General features: G+C 40.6%; 1 protein-coding gene across 9 annotated transcripts in view; it reads right to left on the bottom strand.

Moving 5' to 3' along the window:
- The window catches only part of ULK4 (unc-51 like kinase 4), a 512,654-nt gene that overhangs the window by 411,293 nt on the left and 81,993 nt on the right, over window positions 1-19,368 (bottom strand). For all 9 annotated transcript variants that reach the window (XR_003796601.1, XM_029242047.1, XM_029242045.1 and 6 more), the window contains 2 exons: window positions 11,509-11,616; window positions 5,508-5,591 (listed from right to left, as the gene is read on the bottom strand). Coding sequence is in view for 8 of the 9 variants with exons in the window: in XM_029242047.1 (XP_029097880.1) it covers window positions 5,508-5,591; window positions 11,509-11,616 (192 nt within the window). In the remaining variant the exon portion in view is untranslated. The remainder of the gene's footprint in view (window positions 1-5,507; window positions 5,592-11,508; window positions 11,617-19,368) is intronic.

Genomic DNA, 19,368 nt, shown 5'->3' with positions numbered 1-19,368 from the left:
ATATGACTCATACAAAGAAAATTTAATTAAGGGAAATGACACAGGTGACAGAATAAGAAAAAAGTATTTAAATGGCTACTATAAATACAGTCCATACACTCAAGAAGAAAGAAAGAAGAAAGAAGCATAAGGAAAGAAATAGAAAATTTTAAATGACCTAAATCCAAGGGCTAGAGATTATAATGTCTTATATGAAAAATACACTGAAATGGATTAACATATTAGACTCTGCAGACTCAATGATTAGTGAAGATTAGTGAAGACACAACACTCAGCAAAAAAAAAAAAAAAGAAGAAGAAAGATAAAAAAAAGAAACAACTATCCAAAATAAACACAGAAAGAAATAAGACTGGGTAAAAAAGAAAAAAGCATTGGAACATCAGTGAACTGTGGGACAACTTCAAACAACCTGGTTATGTATGTGCAATGAGAATCCCAAAAGGGGGCAGAGGGAGGCAGAAAAAATATTTGTTTGAAGAACTACTGGCTGAAATTTTTTCAAATTTATGAAAATTAATAATTCACACTCTAAGAAACTCAATGAACCTCAAGTAGAAAAAAGAAAACTCACACCAAGGTACATCATCATCGAACTGCTAAAAACCAGCAATAAGAAGAAATCTGTAAAAGCAGCTAGAGTAAAAAGACACATTATGTAGAGATTATCTAACACATAACCTAACAAAAATAAGGATGACAGGAGACTTCTCATCAGAAACAATGCAAACCAGAAAACAGCGGAACAATCTTTAAAGTACCAAAAGAAAAAAGATAACTGTCAACCTATAAATCTATATCCAACAATAACACCCTTCAAAAACAAAGGTAAAGGGCTTCCCTGGTGGCGCAGTGGTTGAGAGTCCGCCTGCCGATGCAGGGGACGCGGGTTCGTGCCCCGGTCCGGGAGGATCCCACGTGCCGCGGAGCGGCTGGGCCCGTGGGCCGTGGCTGCTGAGCCTGCGCGTCCGGAGCCTGTGCTCCGCAACGGGAGAGGCCGCAGCGGCGAGAGGCCCGCGTACCGCAAAAAACAAACAAACAAAAAAAACAAAGGTAAGGGACTTCCCTGGTGGCACAGTGGTTAAGAATCCACCAGGGGACACGGGTTCAAGCCCTGGTCTCGGAAGATCCCACATGCCACGGAGCAACTAAGCCCATGTGCCACAACTACTGAACCTGCGCTCTAGAGCCCACGAGACACAACTACTGAAGCCAACGCGCCTAGAGCCTGTGCTCCACAACAAGAGGAGCCACCACGATGAGAAGCCCTAACACCACAATGAGAAGTCCTAGCACCACAACAAAGGTTAGCCCCCGCTGGCCGCAACTAGAGAAAGTCCATACACAGCAACAAAGACCCAATGCAGCCAAAAGTAAAAATAAATAAATAAATATTAAAAAGTAAATTTAAGAAAGAAAGAAAAGGGACATTCTTAAAAAAAAAAAAAACAAAGGTTAAAGTGAGGAAAATAGGGACACGTTGGTAAAAAGGTACAAATTTTCACCTGTAAGATGAATAAAGTCTGGGGATCTAATGTAAAACAATGTGACTCTAGTTGATAACACAATATAGTATAATTGAAATTTGCTAAAAGAGAAGAATTTAAATGTTCTCACCCCAACCCCAAAAAAAGATTAACGGGACAAAATATGAGACGACTGATGTGTTAGCTCAGTGGGGGAATCCTTTCACAATGTATGCATATATCAAATCATCACTTTGTACACTTCAAATATCTTACAATTTTATGTCAATCATACCTCAATAAAGCTGAAAAACAATTTAAATCCCTATCTCTGATAAAAAAGACAAAAAACAATCAGCATGAACATAGATTTATATCTATATCTATCTATCACATTAACAAGCTTGAGCTACTATAAGAAAAAAAGCACATCACCCAACAATGGCAGAATTCACCTTTCTTTCCCCCTAAGTACATATACATACTGAGTCATGAGAGAAGTATCCACAAATACCAAAGATTTAAAATCATACATATACCACTCCCTCTAAACACAATACCATTAGATAATAAAAAGATAAATAGAAAAAACATAAAAGCAGGTATTAAATGAGAAAGAAACAAAAGAGGTGTAGAATTTGTTAAGTTTACAAAGCATGTAATGGGATAAAACAGTTAAAGGAACATGAAAACTTACAGAGAAACCGAACCAATATAAATCGTAGAACCCTGTGGAGCTTCCCCCTGAAGATTATCTGCTGCAGGAGAAGAGGAGGTATAAACCTCACCCTAGCAGTGAACATACCATACTTTGTGCCTCTTACCCCACCAAGTCTCTGGAAGCTGGTCTACTCCCTACTCAGTGCAAACTCAGGATCGCTTCTTTGTGCCATTCTCAAAGGTTTGCTTCAAGACACATTAGGTAACTCCATACTTAGTATTGCGTCCTACTAATAACAGCATTCCAAATACTATGAATAGTGATATTAAAAGGAAAAACACAAGAAACCCTGCATCATTCCTATTCCACATACGTGTTGCTCACTTTCACTACATAAAGGCGAGGAGAACTGTGCGTACCCGCAGAGAACCCAATGTTGATGGCACACACATTCTTTATTAGGAAGATTAAACTTAAACTGTGACAGTTACAAAAACAGAAAATACAGCTGTACATTTTCACTTTTATCCAGTATCAAGAATTTTAACTTCTCTCTCATTTTCGTTAACTAGTGTCTAAAAACACTTCAAAGGTAATACATATAATGGCTAACACCTCTATACATTCTAATTCAAGCCCCATCTTTTCCTAATTAAATACAAGCAATTTACCAATAGTTTTCTTTTTTAAAAAGCACTAAAACTGAAAATTCAATTTCCTCTTAAAAGAATTTTGTTACATCAAAATTATCTAATAAGCTATTGTTCAGAAATGAATAATAAAGCCAACCATTTATGTTTTGAACCTCACATTTTAACATATGCCAGGTGTCAGTTCAGCACCCATAATTATATACAGACTATTATGCAAGCTATAAAAAAAAGGTGGTTGATTAGATACAAATGCATAAATTAATCTCCTCTAAACACGTGGAAACACTCTAGGTACTATTTCCAGCTTCTGTGCGCACTGTACAGTAGGTTGCTACCTACCCAGATAAAAATAACTACCTTCAAGAAAAGCCAGCTTTCTCAGCCTCCCTATTCCATGCACATACAGAACATATGCCATCTAAGTTCAATGCCAAATATTCCTGAGATCAATACAGCAATGATACCAAGGGGAGAACTGCTCTTTGCTATTGTCTACAGTAGGTCAAAGCAATGGAATGGAAAGCTGTCAAAGAGGGCCCAAGTCAGAAGCATGTGGAAGATCAACCAACACAGGTACCTTTCCTTATACAAAACATCAGCTGGGGCCCCAGGGCTTGGCCAGTATCAAACTACTCAAGAGTGGCACACCTGGGACTGAAATCCACATCCTCTGACTCCCGGCTCAAGGTCTCCGAAATGCCAGCCCCAACTCTGAAACGATGACTCAGTGTCATCATGGGTACCTTTTCTTCTATACTGCCACACTCTTTTTAAAACAGTTATACCAAATCTTCCTTTTTTTTTTTTTTTTTTTGCGTGTTCCACCTTAAGTCTCTCACTCTAAATACTTCCCCTCTTTCCACCTGAGCGTTTACATCTGTAACAAGATCAAAGGCATTTGACTCACATCTCTATTACCATTGTTAAAATGATGATCACCTCTGAATTTATTTAATAGGGACAATATTAGTGTACATGCTGCCAAAGCATACACTTAAATGCTTTCCAAACATATAAAATTTTCATAAATTAGAGAGTTCTGGACTTTTCTCCCTCTTAATGAAAAGTATACAAGACTTGTCATACATACCAAGACAAAAGGCAAGTGTGTATATTCATTAACTATATCATTAGCTACATCGCTATTTTACAGTTATTATTTGTTAACAATACACATGTATATCAAACACTATTCTTTTTTTTTTTTTTTTTGCGGTACGCGGGCCTCTCACCATTGTGGCCTCCCCGTTGCGGAGCACAGGCTCCGGACGCGCAGGCTCAGCGGCCATGGCTCACGGGCCCAGCCGCTCCGCGGCATGTGGGATCCTCCCACACCGGGCACGAACCCGTGTCCCCTGCATCGGCAGGCGGACTCTCAACCACTGTGCCACCGGGGAAGCCCTCAAACTCTATTCTTTACAGTATGTACTCAATGAAAACACAGGAGGGGGTGGGGAGGATATATTTAATAAAGGATACCACCTCATGGATTAGAATTGATCATCTTTTACTAGGCATTAATCTAAGTTTTATAAATTAAAGACACAAAGTTTTTAAAATTTCTTTACACCATTTAAAAAATTTCTAGAAGACTCCTTTCTCCTTTGAGCTCCTGTATTTTATTCTTTTGCATGAATGTACTTGACAGATTCCACTTTATATTTTTATCTTAGCTCCCACAACAGGTAGGATCTGTGCATGAATAGAAATTCCACCTTCTTCATCCATGTGCCCCCAGGTGTGCCTAGCTTGAGGCCTTGAATGATAAATCCAAACATGTCTTTTGACTACAGATAAAAATAACTTAATTCTCATATTGTTGATAAAGTAAAGAACACTGGCTTCATTCACATCCCACAGTGACAACTGACTACATAGTTAACCCTACAGGCGGGTAAGTGTTCACACCTCCTTTCTGGATCACCAGGGGAAAACCTTGCAGAGATTTTTCTACACTTGGGACATCATTCCATTACCATATAACGCATGAAGTAATGAACTCAAAAGAAAGATGTTTATTCTGACATGTGTTTTTTTCATTCCTTAAGGAATGTTTTTAGCTTATGGCTCTGCCTTGGGTGAAACAATGTCAAGGTTTAAAGCAAACAGAAAAATGCCAACCTTCTAGGTCAGTTACTAAATCCTCTACACAATTACACACAGGAGCTACGTATTCAGGTTGGTTGTTTGGCCAGCTGGCTGGTTTTCAGCCATTAACAATAGCATGAGAAGGGATGTGAATAAACTGAAAAAAAAAAAAACCCACATCACATAATAATTACTACTTAATATTAAAATCAACAGATACTAGTGGCAGCTTCCCCGTTTCTGAACCACAAAATGGCAACCTGACAAGATAATCACAAGGATGTTGAGGTTCGCAGAAAATTCTCTGCATACACCTTGCCTGTTAAACTGTTGTATTGATAACTTTAAAAGAGAGGGGACGATTAAGTATATGTTATTGAGAACTAGTTAGGTTGTTTATATTTGCTATCACCTCTTAAAAAGCAAGACATTTAAACAAGTGAATGAGAGTTAGTTCGTTTTTACACTTGATCCACTGTAGGTCCCTGGCTCACAGTGGCTTGTCGGCATTACTTAAATTCAGGAGCAATACAGTGCTTGGTTGACAGGCTCCTGCACTGCTGCAGGCTACAATCCTCACACAGTGCCTGAAGGGTTATTACAATTGCAAGCGTCTACAGAGGACAACAAAGGGGGCTTACCCCTTCCCGAAGGCACCTCATTAGCACCGTGTATGCAGCCGAGGGAACAGCCCAGCATTCTCGGGGCTTCTTTTTTTTTTCTTCCTAAAATGAAGTGGAAGGAAAGGCAGTGAAGCTAATAGCACAAAAGATATTAACCCTTTCAAGAAAAAGGCTCGGTTTCATATATACAAACTACCTAAAACTTCTTAACATTCTATTGAAAGTACAGCCTGACAATTATGACCTGGTACATACAAGGTATTTCTTCTGTTTCTCATTATGTTGTATATGATGTTGATAAGATCCCCTCAGCAGTAGCTAGATGGAAAGAACTAAGAAATGACAGTATGACCTGGTCAATAGAGAAACCATTCCACTGATAACTGTAGGTGATGATACAGCTACTCCTACCTAAAAGGTATGACATTATCTGTAACGATTTGAAAGCACAGAGCACACAGCTTTGAGTAATATCTCCGGATAATCCATAGGAACTAGTAAAACTCAGGATGCTACCCAGCAAGACAAAGCTCAATAAAAGTCAGCAATTATGATTAGCGGGTACGCTGATTTTAATGACATCAGGAAAAATTCTTTAACAGAAGAACCAAATTAGAGAGATAACCGCTAGAACACTCCTGGAACCTATCAAATGAAATCACAAACTAAACCAGGGGCCACAGAGAAAGGTGAAAAACAATAATCTTTTTATAGCAGAAGAAATTCAGCTCTGCTTAGAATGTTTCTTTAAGATTGTCCAAATGTTAGAACTGGTACCTTACTGATCCAAAAGTATTTAATACCCATGATGAGAATTGTGACCCATTAAAACTGTACCCTTAATCATGGAATTGCACATAGGGTCATAATCTAGACATTACCATCCAGAGCTGCTCCAGCCCAAAAATCGCGAATTCAGCACCCAATTCAACTTCCAAACACAACTTTCCTCCCTTCCAGCTCATTTATTCAAGAGGTCCACCACAACCCCTCCTTAACGTCACTGGACTCTGCTCCCCGTCTCCCCTCCCCCACCCCTTCTCTTCCCCCCAGTCTATCCCCAACCCTCCCTGACAGCCATTTAGATTCCTGGTCTATCATTTAATCACTCTTGCCAAAGGCCTGAATGACCTCACCCTCTGGAGTGCCCTTGTCCTGGGCCCGGGGAAACTCGACCTTAGAGGGAGCCAGTGGCTTGTTTTCTCCAGGCCTGCGCTCAGACAGCTGGGCTCTTGGAAGGGTGACACCAAGAACACAGAGTCCACAAAGGACCTAGGATCAGTAAGCCCAGGGACCTTCCACGTCACTCTCCAGGCCCATCTCTCTCTCCGACCAATTCCCTCTCCTAAAGGACCACAGTACTTCAATCCCGCGGCCCTGCCATCACTTCACCTACTTTTCCTCCTCCGCGGAGACCATGGAAGTGATGAGAGAGGAACTACGACCTCACCTCCACCTGCAGCGAGCTGCCGCTCATACCCAGTGGTTACAGCAGGACAGGCTCCTCCACCCCTTCCACGTGGGCTCACAAGCCCATTCCCACCCTGCTTTCTTCAGGGTCACTAGGGTCTGGACCATCCCTTATTTCTCCTAAGTGCTCGATGCCCTATCTCCACGGGACCCCTTCCATTTCCACTAGAACAGACTCACTGTCATCTCCCATTTTCAGATGTGCTGTGAGAACTACATGTAGATGTTTTTCTTTTTTTTTTTGGCTGGGCCACGTGGCATGTGAGATCTTAGTTCCCCGACCAGGGATCAAACCCGTGCCCCCGGCAGTGGAAGTCCCCTGGAGGTGTATTTTTGATGTCTTTGTGGGAGAAGGTGAGCTCCACGTCCTTCTATTCCGCCAGCTTGATCTGGCCCCCTGTTGTCTCCCATTCTCACAACAGCCCCTCGCCCCTCCGCTCTTTCCCACAACCATCCTAAGCTTTACGTTCACTTCCTCAAGTGTCCTCACCTCCCCCTAAATCCTCAACACGCTGCCGTCTGACTTCTTCGGCCTCACTCACTCCACATTAAACAAATAAATACACGAAACAGCTCTTTTTGGGTTACCGGTGACTTTCGTGTCACTCAAGCCAGGGGACTCTGTGGTCCTCTTTCTTGGACATTCAGCCCTATCGACATTCTCTTTTCTGAAATGCCCACTCCTCTCCTAAGTTTGCTCCTGCTTCACTTACTGTCCGTTAGGATCCAGAAGCCTCTCTTACCATCCTCCAATCTATTCTCCACTTATAAAGCAGAGTCATCTTTGTGGCACTTAAATCAGATGACACCCTTACCCTTCTTAAAACTTTATCGGCTTCCCCTTGCTCTCAGGATGAAGACCCAGGCATCCGACTTGGCCGAGGAGCCCTCCATGGTCACGTCCCTGCCAGTCTCTGCAGCCCTGCTTCCTGCTCATTCCCCTCCAGTCCCATTGGCCTTGGTGCAGTTCATGAGTGGAAAAAAGCACCTACTGTGTGCCAGGAACTCTTCTAAACAATAGCCACACAGCTGTGAGCAAGAAAGATAAACGTTCTGTCTTAATGGTATTTAGTGGGGGACAAAGTTTTTTTTTAATTAAACAAAATAAAGTCAAGATAGTGATGAGCGCTATAAAGAAAAGCATAGCAATGGATAAACAAGGTCTTACTGTATAGCACAGGGAACTATATTCAATATCCTGTTATAAACCATAATGGAAAAGAATATTAAAAAGAATATATATATATATTTAAAAAACTGAGTCACTTTGCTGTACAGCAGAAATTAAACACAACATTGTACATCAACTATACCTCAACAAAAAACTTTTTTAGTTAAAAAAAAAAAAAGGAAGAAAAGCACAGCAGGCTAAGGGGTTAGAGGAAGACTGTAGTCAGAGAGGCTCCATCTCACATTGCTCAGGGCCAGGAGAAGGCTCTCTGCAGGGATCCACGTGAGCAGAGAGAAACTGTAAACATCTAGGGGGAAAACAATGCAAGCAAGAGGAACAGCAAATGCAAAGGTGTGGAGGCAGGATCAGGGTACGAAGGGTTTCAGGGAACTGTGGGGAGGGCAGTGCGCCTGGGAGGAGGAAACAAGTAAGAGGGTCGTGAGGGCAGAGGTCATATGCGGACTGGGGAGGCAGCTCACAAGAGCCCAGAAGGTAACTGGAGATTTAGCTGTGACAACCGGGAAGACAGGAAGCATGGGAGGGCTCTGAGGAGTGACAACGGCAGAGTCTCATGGGTTTAACAGGCTCACTCTGGCTGATGTCTGGGGAAGACTTCAATGGACACAAGAGTGAAGCAAGGAGATCATCTGGAAATGATTATGGGCTGGACAAAAAGGACAAAATATAAGAATACCTGGCCTCAATGTGATATGTATCCTTGACAAAAGTCAGGAAAAAAAATACGTAAACTATAAATGTGCTGCCTCATAATATCCTCGTCAGAATCACAGTCTGGTCTTCTGTTCTCATGCTTATAACCTTAGGGTGTTACCAGAAAATCAAAAGGACAGGACTTAGGTGTCTACATTATATACGATATGCATGTATGTACGTACGTGTGTGTGCGTATACATATATCACTTCAGGTCAGTCTCACTACGTCAGCACTGACCTGAGATGTTAAGGTTTACCTATACGCTAAGTGACAACGCCACAAACAGCCTCATCTCATGAAATGTTAGTGATTTGTGTGGGTCCAGGGACATAACTTCCTTTTCTGGTTTGCTATCATAAAATGTGGTCAAATGTCATGGCCACAGAATCATCCCTTTATTAAAACAGCCTAGCTTACATCCAATTAAAGTGAGAACGAAGGGAAATGATTCTCTAGATCTACTTTTAGAAACAAACAGAAATATGATTCTGCATTATTCCATTTATATAAGACTCTACAAAATGCAAACTAGTCTATATGACAGAAGGCAATCAGCGGTTGCCTGGGGGTGGGGAGAGGGGCAGGAGGGAGGGGTAACAAACGGTGCTGAGAAAACTTCTGGAGGCGATAGATATTTTCATTATCTTGACTGTGGTGATGGTTTCACAGATGTATACATATATTAGCACTGATCAAATTTTAATCTTTAAACGTGTGCAGTTTATGGTATGCCAATTATACCTCAATTAAGCTGGGGGGAAAGGTAAAAAAAAAAATGGGACACATGCCCCCCCCCAAAAAAAAATTGGACTAGACTCCCACCCATGATAAGATGGCAGACCACACTTCCTGTGGTCTGACATACCTGACCTTTCTTCTAAGGAAAGCAGTTTTATTCTGTATCCTTAAAATGCCTCAGAGAGCTGACAAGAAAACAAAGAATAATCAAGCCACAAATTAGCTGCAAGCATGAAGGGATAAACAGAGCACTGAAGTTTGCTTTTATTCTGAGGGCCTGCAGAACTTGGTAAATTTGAGCTTTGATGTCAAGGCCTCCAGGGCCCAAGGTAAGAGTAAAATCAATATAAACTCTCCAGCCCCACCCCCGAAGAACTGCAAGGAAAACTGTCTTTCACAAAACTTAGCACACAAGAGAATGTTCCAGTGCAAGAGGAGGAGGGAGGGAGCTCTAAGTACTAACTGAGAAAGACATCCATATTAATTATTAAGAAATAGCTCCAGCGTATGTATCGCCATACACTGTTTTTAATACTGTGTAACTATTAAGTGAAAAATGTTGCTCTACTTGCTATATAAAATGAGACAAAGTAAGAATCTACATTTCTAATCACTCATTTGTGCAAAACTAATGCTGTAAATATAAGAAAGTAATCGTAATGGTTATTTATTGGGGAACTACACAGATGGGGGACAAAAATAGAAAAGAGACCCTTCTCTGTATACCTTTCTATACTTCCAAGTTTTCTAGTTTCATGAGTGTGTTATCTCTTCAAAATATAAAATTACCTGAGAATAAACTCAACCAAGCCAAATGTACAAAAGCTTTATGAGTGAAATATATTGGGTTGGCCAAAAAGTTCATTTGGGTTTTTCTGTTAAGATGACGAACTTTTTGGCCAACCCAATAATTTAAATGACTTAAATGAAAAATCTTTTAATATAAATATATGAAATCACCATTTCTGTGTGCATTAAAGGACAACATATCATAAATGTGGTAATACTTTCCTCATAGATGCAGTACAATCCCGAACATGCATTAGGAGACTCAAAATCACAAAGGCAGCAGTATTTCTGTAGAGTCAATGCAGGGTTCAAAAGATGATTTCAGAACTGGACAATCTGATTCTAGAATTTATTCTGACATGTAAAGGGCCAGGAATAGCCAAGACATTTATGAAAACGAAGACTAAGGAGGTGAGATTTGCGGTACAGGCTATCAATACTACGCATGGAACTAAATGATTTTAAATACTGATGTTTTATAGTAATTAAGTTAATTGCCTTAAAATGATGATCATCCAGAAAGTCAATTTAGATACTAAGGATACTCAGGTTATATAACATTTAAGCAAGTTCTAGAAGCAAAACATAAGTACAAGGAGAGAACTTTTGATTAACTTGTAACTTACTGGTGCTCATTAAAACACTCAGAGCATCACATGAAATGAATAACTCATAATTTATCTATATCTATTCAGTATATTCCCAAATATAAGAGGTCAAATTCTGCAGTCACAAATTCTCATGCCATGTTAAGAGCTATATTTACACATAGTGTTGTAAATAATAATGGCGCTTTTACACTGGGAGAACCAACAGGACCCTCTTGCATGAAGGAGTCAAAGATGGCAGCAACCTAGGAAGTACTTCGGGGACTCTGGTCCACTGGTTTTAAAATACAGCCTTAGAATCTCCTACACTTTAAAGAAAAAGAGGCACTGGGGGAGAGGGAAGACAGACAAGGAGAGATAGAAGAAGAGTCAGAAAGACACTGAGAGCCTTTCTCCTCCAGAGGTAAAAATTTTCCTAAATTCCTTAGGTGTGCTCAAAGGGGCAAAATTAAAAAACTTTGATTTTGATATCCGCCATGATATGTCAGAACACATCAAAGAACAACAGAGTTAACCAGACAATCTTACCTGGGTGGCTATAAGATAGATCAGCTCCCCCAGGGTTGGTAAAAGGCACTGTTTTAATTTGCTGTTCCTGAAGTTTTCCCTAATTAATTCGGTTAAGAGAGTAACTGCCTGAAAAGAGAGGGAAAAAGTATATTATTTCATGTGTATCTCTTGGTTCTTTAGCCTATATGTAACAGGCAAGACACTCTACAAAATTCACCCTGCATTTTTAAGAACTGGTTTCCAAATTATTTTCAATATACGGGCCTTATTCCTGAAGGGAAAAAACAGTAACTCTCCCAGACGAAGATACAAATACACCCAGTGAAATAAACTTACCGACTTACAGCACTTATCAGGTACCAAGCATTTTCACTATATCGCCAATCTTCTGTGAGGGAACCGTTGCTCTATCTTTAAAGCCAAAAAACCTAGGCTGAGAGTTGCAGCAGCTTGCCCCCATGCCATCCAGTCCACTTGGAAACCAGAACCTGAACACAGATTTTCCCATGCCAGATCCCTGGGATGCTCCAGCACACCCCAGTTTGAAAAATTCTTACACTGCATGAAACTTTTAAATGATTCCTTCAAAAATACAAGTGGGGCAACATTATACCAACATCCCACTATAATCCACTTTGAAATCCGGCAGCATGTTTTATCAGATCTAGTTAATTTCCTAGGACTCACGCTGAGAAAATCCCATGTGCTCCATGCCAGGATGTATACCCCAGAACACAGGCTAATCAAATGATACTGTGACCATGAAGCAGGGTACAACGGTTTCAGAATGATACATACAGAATGAGATGGGAAAAAACTGCATATAAATAGTGTGAAGCATTGCTCCGAAACAGTGCGTGCAACTGAAAACATGCTGCACAAACAAGATGATTTCTTACTGTGACAAGATATAACTTTTTAAATTGAACATATATCAAAACATTAGGTCGTACAGCTAAAACTAATACAATGTTATATGTCAATTATATCTCACTTTAAAAACTAATTAAGGCTGCCCTGTTGGAGCAGTGGTTAAGAATCCGCCTGTCAATGCAGGGGACACGGGTTCAAGCACTGGTCTGGGAAGATCCCACATGCCACGGAGCAACTAAGCCTGTGAGCCACAACTACTGAGCCCGCACACCTAGAGCCCGTGCTCCGCAACAAGAGAAGCCACGGCAATGAGAAGCCCGCGCACCGCAACGAAGAGTAGTCCTCGCTCACCACAACTAGAGAAAAAAACCCGTGCGCAGCAATGAAGACCCAATGCAGCCAAAAATAAATAAACAAAAAATAAATTTTTTAAAAAATTAAAAAGTTTAAAAACTGAAACTGAGCACTTAAAAACTTTCAGAGCAATTTGACGATGCTACAACATCCCAGCATGTAATCACTGGTCCCGTATTGTAAAACAAGAGTGTGGACAAGTTGGAGTTGCACATCAGGGAGCTGCACAATAGTCATGCATGGGAGGAACACTTGTTGATGTGGGTTTTTCTGAACAGCTTTATTGAGTTACAACTGACCTACAATGTGCTGCATTTTTTTTGGCCATCCGTGAGGCTTGCAGGATCTTAGTTCCCTGACCAGGGATTGAACCCAGGGCCACGGCAGTGAAAGTGCCGACTCCTAACCACTGGACCGCCAGGGAATTTCCAGAGCTGCGTATATTTAAAGTGTGCAATTAGATATGTTTGACATACGCACGTCCCAGTGAAATCACCACCACAATCAACACAGCAACACCCCCAAGTGTTTCCTCAAGTTCCCTTGGTTATCCGTCAATTTCACTACCTTTCTCTCCTCCCACTGATTTACTTTCTGTCATTAGTTGGCATTTTCTAGAGTTTACGTTAATGGAATCATATACTATGTATTCTTATTTGTCTGGCTTCTTTCACTTAGCATAATGCATTTGAGATTCTTCCACGTTGTTATGTTTATACATAGTCCATTCTTGTTCGTTGCTGAGTAGTATTCCCCTGTACACGGATACCACCTTGTGTAACTCCCACCACCCACTGCCTTACACACAGTGAATCCCCCATATAAAGTGGTTGAGGAGGAAAAAGGAATCATATACATCACTTTAGCCCTTGCAGGTCACTTCTACACACAGTTTTCCTTTTCTTTCAACCCGTACTGATCATCCACTAGTATTACCTTGAACCCATCTGAAATTAACAATGTTGAGCCTTTTCTTTTCACCTACAAAAACAGCAATTTGTCACCAGCATACCTATCATAAAAGAACAGATAAAGGAAGTATTCTAAAGAGAAAGGACATTATTAAAAAAAAGAAAAAAAAAGAACCTTGGAAAATCAGGAAGGAAGCAAAAACATGGGAGGCAAAAATACAGGTAAATACAATAGGCTTTCCGCCTCCTATTAAGTTTTCTAAATTATGTTGGATGGTTGCAGTAAATGTTAGGAAAATGCTTGATTTGGTTCTAAATGTATTTAGAGGATATATTTAAGACAACTATATAAAAATGAGGGAGGTTAAATGTTGAAAAGGGAGATAAGTTTTCTATACTTCACTTGAACGGGTAAAATGATGACACCACTAGACTGATAAAGTTATGTATAATATAAATATAAACAATGTTGTTTTTTAAAAAATCAAAGCTAAATAAATGAAAAGATGTATTTGTGTGTGTGTGTGTGTGCGCGCGTGTGTGTGTGTGTGTCTGTGTATTTTATTTTCTGTACAATATGATGCTTTGACATCTTAAAAAAACCTTTCTGGCTGGGGAGAGAATGACCCTACCCTCCCAGGGCCAGCCAATTCTTAGAGGTAGCAAAGGCCCAGGAGATCATGTCTTTAATATGCAAACTCGCCAATCCAGAGCCATACCTCCTCTATCTGGCCCTTATACCTCAGGAGGCAATATTCTTCCCCTTCATCATCCCAGGACCAGGTACCACGCAACGAGAGACTCTTCCTATAGCCCAAAGCCTGCTGAAATTATTCAGACTAGCCAATTCCAAGGTGTTTATCCTGCCTCGCCTTTCCCGTGCAAACCCCAATAAAGGCTATGGCTTAAGCACTCCCCTTTTCTGCCTCCTGACTACCTTGGGGTTTTTCCATATGGCCCTGTATGCCATGCCTGTCTCTAGGACCTGTAAACATAATAAACTTTATTTTCCTGAGCCTCTCCTCTCTCTCCTCTTGTGGCGGCTCCTGACTAACCATCTCATAAATGAATACAAAAAGGAGATATACTATGTTCATATATAGTAAGACTCACGGTAAAGATGTCAATTTCCCCCAAACTGACAGCTTGGTTTATTGAAATTCCTATCAAAATCCTAGCAAGATTTTTTTGATAGATATCAATAAGATTATCCTACAGTTCATGTGGAAAGCAGAAGTGTCAGAAGAGCCAAAACAATTTTGAAAAAGGAGAATAAGGTGGTTGAAACTGTTCCACCTGATTTCAAGACTTATTATACAGCTACAGTAATCAAGGCTGTGTGGCATTGTCAGAGAAACAGGCACTCGGATCAACGGACCAGAACAGAGAATCCAGAACTAGCTCCATACAAGTATGGCCCACTGACTTTTGACAAAGGTGCAAAGGCAATACAACAGAGGGAAGTCAATCTTTTCAAGAAATGTTGCTGGAGCAAATGGCTCTCCACAGGAAAAACAAAAAGGAAACATCAACCTAAGTCATCTGACACTTTATACAAAATATCAACTCAAAATGGATCATGGATTTAAATGTAAAACAGAAAACTAGTAGTAAAAAAATAAGATAAAGTCTTCAGAATCTAGGTAAAGAGTAGATCTGATACCAAAAGCACAGAGACATTGTACCAAAGAAGCTATACAACTGGCCGATAAGCAAATGAAAAGATGTTCAACATCACTGGCTATCAGGGAAATGCAAATTAAAACCACAATGAGACATCACTACACACCTATCAGAATCGCAAAAATAAAACAGAGTGACACCGCCACCTGCTGCTGAGGATGGAGAGAAACTGGATCACTCATACCATTGCAGGTGGGGATGTAAAATGGTACAGGTAGTTCGGCAGTTTCTCTACAACACAAATGAACCACTGAACATGCAGCTTACCAGAGAACCCAGAAACTCATCAGCATTTATCCCAGAGAAATGAAGACTTTCATCCACACACAAATCTGTACATCAATTTTACAACAGCTTTATTTGTAACTAACCAAACTGGAAATGATCCAGGTATCTTTCATCAGGTAAATGGTTAAATAAACCGTGGTACAGCCATACTAAGGAATACTATTAAGCAATAAAAAGTAACACACTGTTGGGACTTCCCTGGCAGTCTAGCGGTTGGGACTTTGCCTACCAATGCAGGGGGTGCGGGTTCAATCCCCGGTCGGGGAGCTGGGGTCCCACATGGCTCGCAGCCAGAGGGCCGTGACATAAAACAGAAGCAATGTTGTAACAGGTTCAGTAAAGACTTTAAAAATGGTCCACGTCAAAAAAAATCATAAAAAAAAAGTAACAAACTGTTAACACGTGCAACAACCAGGATGAATAGCCAGAGAATTACGTTAAGTGAAAAGAAGCCAACTCTGAAAGGTTACAGACCACACAATTCCATTCATACATCCTCAAAATGACAGAAGTACAGAACTGGAGAACAGATTAGTGGTCGCCAGGGGTTGGAAGGAGGGGCATGAGACAGAGGGAAGAGGGTGTGGTTATAAAGGGCAATAAGGGTGATCCTTGTGGGGATGAAACTGTTCTCTTCATTAACTATCTCAGCGTCAATATTCTGGCTGTGATATTGCACGATAGTTCTCCAAGATGTCACTATCGGGGAAAACTGGATGAAGTATACCCAGTGTCTCTCTGTACTATTTCTTACAACTGCATGTGAATCTACAATTATCTCAGACTAAAAGGTTTACTTCTTTTCAAGTCAACCTCATACCAAATTCAAAATCCAGATCCAACTTTCTGCTTCACAAAATTCATAGCAGGGACATATAGCCTTTCTCCATTTTATCATCCACCGGCATTTTGTATCAGTAAGCATCACAGGAAATTAAAAACATTTTAATGCTGCAGACCCTTAAAGAGATAAAACTGAACTGCCTCCAGCATAAAAGAAATTGCTTTGGAGCTCGGTGTCCTGTAAATTGACAAACATCATATAATCTATGCCAGTAATGCCACAGCAACATGACATCTCACTTGCAAAAATTAACTTTGGATACCACTAAACAATACACAACAAATAATGTTTCCCTGCAATGTTATTTGTATAGATTTTCCACTTGTTCTATAAAAATTTAAAGAAATATTAATATTAAAAAGGAAAACTGTGGGCTTCCCTGGTGGCGCAGTGGTTGAGAGTCCGCCTGCCGATGCAGGGGACGTGGGTTCGTGCCCCGGTCCGGGAAGATCCCACATGCCGCAGAGAGGCTGGGTCCGTGAGCCATGGCCGCTGGGCCTGTGCGTCCGGAGCCTGTGCTCCGCAACGGGAGAGGCCACAACAGTGAGAGGCCCGCGTACCGCAAAAAAAAAAAAAAAAAAAAAAATCCACCTGCCAATGCAGGGGACATGGGTTTGAGCCCTGGTCCAGGAAGATTCCCACATGCTGAGGAGCAACTAAGCCTGTGCGCCACAACTACTGAGTCCGCGTGCCACAACTACTGAAGCCTGTGCTCCGCAACAAGAGAAGCCCACACACCGCAACGAAGAGTAGCCCCCGCTCTCTGCAACTAGAGAAAGCCCTTGCATAGTAACAAAGACCCAGTGCAACCAAAAATAAATTTATAAAAAAAAATTTGCCTGGCCTTCTAACATTGAAACTCAAAGAGATAAAAAATGGGATATTCAAGTATTGTGCTACTATTGTGTGCATTTTTGGAAAACCTAAGGAAAATGAGGGGGTTGGTGGGGGGACTCTTATTTCTAGTATCATTATGCTTTGAGGCATATCTACACCATCACTGGTTCTATTACCCTAATAGAAACTATCCTTCTGCGACCACGGGCATGATGGGTTGCTTATTTCTAGTAATAATTTAAGATTGTAATGCTATTTCCTAAACTATTTTGAAATCAAAACCCATTTTACAACAACTCTGACAAAGTGAAGCCAGGCCTCTTTTGGCTTTATCTGAAATCATCAGATTGACATTAAAAGGTCAAATGTGCTTCAATCTCACATACCCTGGACTGAGTCTCTTAGGCAGAAAGACAGGAAGATCAAGAAGTAAGAAGTTCTGCAGTTATAAAACTAATATTCTGAACTTGCAGAAAGAGTTTGCTTGCTCTTGACTCTCAAATTATAGTTTTTAAATGTCCATGTTAACAGGTATACAATTAACAGCTACAAACAGAAACTGAATTAAACTCCAGGCCAAAGGGACATTTTTGAAACCCTATACAACTATTCCCAAAGGGAGATAAAGCAGCAGCCATCACAACAACGTAGTCTTCTAAATTAGATACTATTCAGTATTCCTCCCCAATCCCTGAAGTAAGAGGCATTCCACAATCTCAAAGGAACAGAGAATTCCAATTGATACCACTTTGCCCAGCCCTTTTCTTTCTTAGAACACCATTTTCAATGTCCCAAACACAGCTTGGGCACATAAAGGGGGAGCCCATAATTCTTTCTTCAATTTTATGAAATCTTAGATTTCTTTGGGTATTGCATTTCAGATCTGTAGACTTGAAACTTCAAGTTCTCATTTTCACAAGTGTTGGTTTAAAAAGTTTGAGAGAGAGAAAACACACTAGACAGATAGGAGAAGGCTGAAGAGGCAGGAACAGAAAGATGGTAAGCCTGTTGGAAGAAAAAAAAATTCTGTATCTAATAATTTAAAATGTTGTTGCAATGTGGCAACACTAAGAAGTTCTCCTTGGTGATGTCTGGACATCAAAGTTTTAACATTAGCGTCTATACGAAAAGACAACCCTCAGAATGGGAGAAAATATTTGCAAATGAAGCAGCTGACAAAGGATTAATCTCCAAAATATACAAGCAGCTCATGCAGCTCAATGTCAAAAAAAAAACAACCCAATCCAAAAATGCGCAGAAGACCTAAACAGACATTTCTCCAAAGAAGACATACAGATTGCCAACAAACACATGAAAGGATGCTCAACATCACTAACCATCAGAGAAATGCAAATCAAAACTACAATGAGGTATCACCTCACACCGGTCAGAATGGCCATCATCAAAAAATCTACAAACAATAAATGCTGGAGAGGGTGTGGAGAAAAGGGAATCCTCTTGCACTGTTGGTGGGAATGTAAATTGATGCAGCCACTATGGAGAACAGTATGGAGGTTCCTTAAAAAACTAAAAATAGAACTACCATATGACCCAGCAATCCCACTACTGGGCATATACCCTGAGAAAACCATAATTCAAAAAGACTCATGTACCACAATGTTCATTGCAGCTCTATTTACAATAGCCAGGACATGGAAGCAACCTAAGTGTCCATCGACAGATGAACGGATAAAGAAGATGTGGCACATATATACAATGGAATATTACTCAGCCATAAAAATAAACGAAACTGAGTTATTTGTAGTGAGGTGGATGGACCTAGGGTCTGTCATACAGAGTGAAGTAAGACAGAAAGAGAAAAACTAATACCGTATGCTAATGCATATATACGGAATCTAAAAAAAAAGATGGTTCTTACGAACCCAGGGGCAGGACAGGAATAAAGACACAGACGTAGAGAATGGACTTGAGGACACGGGGAGAGGGAAGGGTAAGCTGTGACAAAGTGAGAGAGTAGCGCTGGCATATCTACACTACCAAATGTAAAATAGATAGCTAGTGGGAAGCAGCTGCATAGCACAGGGAGATCAGCTCAGTGCTTTGCGACCACCTCGAGGGGTGGGATAG

Source organism: Monodon monoceros, unplaced genomic scaffold, assembly GCF_005190385.1.
Source record: "Monodon monoceros isolate NGI ecotype Baffin Bay Population unplaced genomic scaffold, NGI_Narwhal_1 Super_Scaffold_3, whole genome shotgun sequence".
Lineage (NCBI taxonomy): Eukaryota > Metazoa > Chordata > Mammalia > Artiodactyla > Monodontidae > Monodon > Monodon monoceros.
The sequence above is the reverse complement of the archived record's forward strand: the minus strand, read 5'-3'. Positions and strand labels throughout refer to the sequence as shown.